The 4,600-nt window shown below is 35.8% G+C and overlaps 1 protein-coding gene across 9 annotated transcripts in view; it reads right to left on the reverse strand.

Moving 5' to 3' along the window:
• The window catches only part of SEPTIN8 (septin 8), a 110,895-nt gene that overhangs the window by 22,413 nt on the left and 83,882 nt on the right, over positions 1 to 4,600 (reverse strand). For all 9 annotated transcript variants that reach the window (XM_072400860.1, XM_072400864.1, XM_072400865.1 and 6 more), the window contains 3 exons: positions 4,082 to 4,250; positions 3,378 to 3,510; positions 2,526 to 2,716 (listed from right to left, as the gene is read on the reverse strand). In XM_072400860.1, coding sequence (XP_072256961.1) covers positions 2,526 to 2,716; positions 3,378 to 3,510; positions 4,082 to 4,250 — 493 coding nt within the window. The remainder of the gene's footprint in view (positions 1 to 2,525; positions 2,717 to 3,377; positions 3,511 to 4,081; positions 4,251 to 4,600) is intronic.

Here is a 4,600-nt window from a genome sequence, read left to right on the forward strand (position 1 = left end):
TTTTTTATGAAAAACAGTGGATCACTTTTGGTACAGAAATCTAGACCTCAGTGTAACGCTTAGGTGGTTAATATTGGAAAATTTGCTCTCTTAAAATGTATTTTTTTTTATCTTTCCTGTTTACAGCTTACATTAAATGAAATCAAAATATGGTGACTGCTACCCAGATTCTCTTTTATATGCACATTTGTTATAAGATCTGCATTGTTAGAAAGAACTAGGTCCAGCATTGTATAATTTCTAGTTGGGGCTTCTATAAACTGTACCATAAAATTATCTTGTATTAAATTCACAAACTTCCTCCCTTTTGCTGTTCCTGTAGTGCCATTACTCCAGTCATAAATTATCCCTCTAACATAAATTATCCCTCTAACTAAGGCTTCCAACTCCCCTATCTTGTTTGCTAGACTTCTAGCATTGGTGAACATGCTACTTAAACCATTGCTGCATTTACCAGCATCGTTTGCCTAATCCTTTTGTTTTTCAGGACAACTAGTACTGCAATCTCCAATGTTTGTTTGTAACACCGGAAGCTCCTTATAAATATCCATAACCCTCCCCCTAACTTTAATGATAAACAAATAATGATTGCTACATTGCCTCTAAAAATATATGTGAATTTTCCAGTATTATTCTTCCCACATGTCTGTCACAGAAAACCGCACAGGTTTACAGCCCCTTTGCTATGTCAAAATAATTCCTATGTCCAAAGTTAGAGGGATAATTTATCCATCCCTTAATGGTACAAAAGCTGTACCGTGAGATGCAACATAACAGCCATAATAAGCATGGAACCAAAAGAATTTGGTATGAATATGTGGACCTAATTATATCAAGGAATGAAGAAACTGAGATTTGAGAAAGGAGATCCAATGTGCATGCTACCAAAGAAAAGTGTGGTCCTATGTAGGAAAGTCTATCTAGTTACATGTTATAGTGGTAGTGCATTGCCTAATCAATTCAGAACTGTGGATAATATAATCAGTAAATTATAAAATTGTAAAGAACATAAAAATAAGTACAAACAATATAACTTGAGAACTTTTGGATGAGTTTTGCTTTGTCAAATTAATACACATAGATTCAATAAATTAGCTGGATCTGCTATTAATACCTTGTTTAAAATGAATCCAATAAATCTAATAAATTTCCCCTTATATTACAACAGGTGTTCTAAAACATCTACTTCTAACAAAAGGATGCTACACAGGTGAGAATTTGTTTTTTTTGCAGTGCTGAAAACTGGGGAATGTCTCTGGAACTGGTCATTAAAGAAATAGGAGAGCTGCTATTGCAGACCACTTTAGGAAAAAAAAAAAGCTGCTAAGGAGTTATGACAACAATACAACAAGTCCCTGACCCAGTGGTAGACACAAATATGATAAATATGTAATGCCAGTGCTATGCAAGTTTCCCTAGGATATGTTCAAGTAAAATATGAAAAGGGGTTTTCACTTTCTTTGTAAAGGGATAGGTCTCTCTAGTACCCTGACATTAATATCAAACCTGAATCCTACTTGTACTAGAAGAATAGGGTTAATTTTTAAAGTAAAATAAGGGATGGATTTGTTTAAAATGGCTATCATTCCAATAGGAACAGTGTCTTAATTAGCAACCTTTACTTCTATGCTACAGTTCAGTTACAAAACTCTGCCAATGTTAGACAGAGTGCTGTTGCCCAATAATGATAGGCTTAAGCAGATTTTGCTCTTAATACATTTTACCTTTCAGCGAGTTCTCATTTATGTAAAAAACTAGCAAGCACATGCTCCAGCAGATGCTGAACTGATGACTGGAGTCACATGCAGCAGATCATCTACAGTAAGATAATCCTGGGAGAGAACAGCATGGAGTGTGTGGAGGTGCAGTTTTATTTCTTACATACAGGGTAAAATCTCAGGCACCCACTAACATCAGTGTGATGCCAATGATATATTGGAAACAACACTGTAGTCCTTAGTGGCTGCCATTGCCAATCTCCTTCTGGATATGCTAGTAGCCTGATGCACAGATTCACTGACTTCATCAGTTTCTGAACTACTGATCCAGAACAAAAAAAAGCAGCCACAGAAAAGTGTAAAAATTCATATCTGCATATTTGTATCATTTCAGTGAGTCAACATATTGAGGAGACTGGAACATGGCCTCCAGACCGATCGCTTTTTCATAAGGATTGGTCAGCAATGATAGCCTCCTGTGACAGGTTTTTTTTATATGTAAAGCAGCATTTCTGCCCTTGGTCTAAAAAATACAGCTTACCTGGTTGGTATTCTGTTCCTGTGCTTGTAATACCTTCTGAATATTGGTGAAGCAATTTACAGCCTAATGGTAACATTAAACAACCCCCAGCCTTTGGATCTGCTTCCATAGGTTTGGTGGGTACTAAAATACTAGTGTGTCCTCGAGTTATTACATCCGGATTTACACCGAAAGTAAAATACACTTATCTTCATTGTGCAGTATATTAGGGATGCAAACAGTGTTGTTTTTTTAATACTGTGGTAAATGCACATATAAACACTTACTTTTTTCTGTCTTTGTCCTTCTTTAAAGGCTGCTGGGAAGTTGCTTGATATGCCTGAGGCTGCAATGATTCCACTGCCATCTTTCGTCTATTGAAGGAGTTCATTTCTTCTTCAAGCTCCTTTCTCTTATCCTCCAACTTTCTGTTTTCATCTTGGTGTATCCTTTTCAGATGTGCAAATTTCTCTTGAAGCTACAGCACATAAAAATATGTTCATATAAAACCTGCAGCATTATTCATGAGCAAAACAGATCACTTTCTATTCTCACATCAATGTCTGCTATCCTAACCATTTCACCTCTTGTTCTTTTGTTCCCCTTATGGACGAGAGCAATATTTTTTAATTTTTAATATACACTTGCTTGTTTAGTCAGAAGTTTATTATTACTATATAAATATACATTTGGTAATGGCATTTGTTTTTAATTTATTTTGTATAACTGAAATCCTGATTTCTATTTTTTAACTCTAGAATAATTTGTATTAGTCCTATCCCTGTTAATTGTGTCTGTATTAACTGTAAAATTAAAAAACCAAGCTAAATATTGCTTTTTTTTTTTTTTTTTTTTTGAAAATGGCCTGGATAGCAGAGAGGTCAGGGGTGAGTTATGAATGCATAAATACAAGTGTGAGTATGTTGCCCAGGATAGGGTATTTCTCACATGATCAGATCCATCTTCTTTGTGCCTAAAGAATCTATTCACAAGCTAGATTCACTAACCCTTACTATAAGGATTATACACAGACACAGATACTATACACAACAAAAAAATTATTACTTTTGTCAAACTCAATTCTAAGTCCAAAGTGTTGCCCTTTTTATCAGCTAGAATCATTAAAAAATAGCACTTACTTCTCTCTCCTTTTCCTTGAGCTCAGCTTCTGTCTCCTTTACTCTGTTGACAAACATTTGGCGCATTTCTTCCTCTTTCTGGTGCAGGTCTTTGAGAAACTCTTTTCTTTTAGCTTCATAAGTCTCCTGAAGACTGATAACACCGAACGTATTAAAGAAAGTACACACACCACAGGTAGTCCTCATAGGGGACATTATTCATAAGTATATAGATATGCAGCACATCAAAGCTAATATGTGTGTGATAGTGTGTGTGTCGTGTAATGCAGCTGTGCTAGGGGCTCAAAATCCTGCAGGTATGCACTCAAAGGTCATTGAAAGAGTGCATTTATGCAGCATTCCAAGTTCCCAGCTTTCTGGATGGCAGTGGCAAGAAGTGTCAGAAATATTTATTTCTGAAAGTCTTTTTTTAAAACTAACTTTTAAAACTAATTTGGTTGGGGGCAGTGGACTAACTTACATTTCATATTAAAAATAGGAGTTAAGCAGTCATGTCAAGTTAAGCCATGCTAACTGCATTTTAAAAATGTAATAATTATTAGAGTTATTCTTACCCTGTAATGATTTTACATAGTACTGTATGCATCATGAAATTGTTGCAAATGGGTTGAACATTATATAGCTAATTAGATTGTAATTTGTGTGCTAATATCTTTACCAGTCATGCCAGAAGCAAAAAAATGTATCCCTACACTTGTATTTACCTAAAGGGCTGGTTATCTGGATCAGTGTCTTTAAAGCCCATTTCTTCAAGTTTGCAGCGTCTGTACAGCTCATAATGACGTGTGTGCGTCTGTTCCCTGAGATCCTCCATATTGACCCGGATGAGCATTTCCCTCAGCTTTACAAAGTCGCAGTGACTCTCATTTTCAACTGTGGAAGAAACCATGTTAAAACACTATATAACACATAGGTAAAAGCTTTTGAATTGGAGCTTTTTAGCACTCTTGTTATGAGAAACACAATAACAAAATCTCTACAGTATGCACAATATAACAATACAGAACGACAAACAATAATAATTGCAAGTTATAAATGGATTTAAGCTACAAAAACACATATGTATGAAGAGGCTTAACCTCCCGACCGTTAAGCCCGACCTTCGTACGGGCTAAAAAAAGTTGCTCTTTTCGTTAAGCCCGAGATTTTCCGTACATTAAAATCCCCACTTACCCAGGTAAGTGGGGATTTTAATGTAGGGAAAATCTCGGTCCCCCTGTGCT

Source organism: Pyxicephalus adspersus, chromosome 2 (assembly GCF_032062135.1).
Source record: "Pyxicephalus adspersus chromosome 2, UCB_Pads_2.0, whole genome shotgun sequence".
NCBI lineage: Eukaryota > Metazoa > Chordata > Amphibia > Anura > Pyxicephalidae > Pyxicephalus > Pyxicephalus adspersus.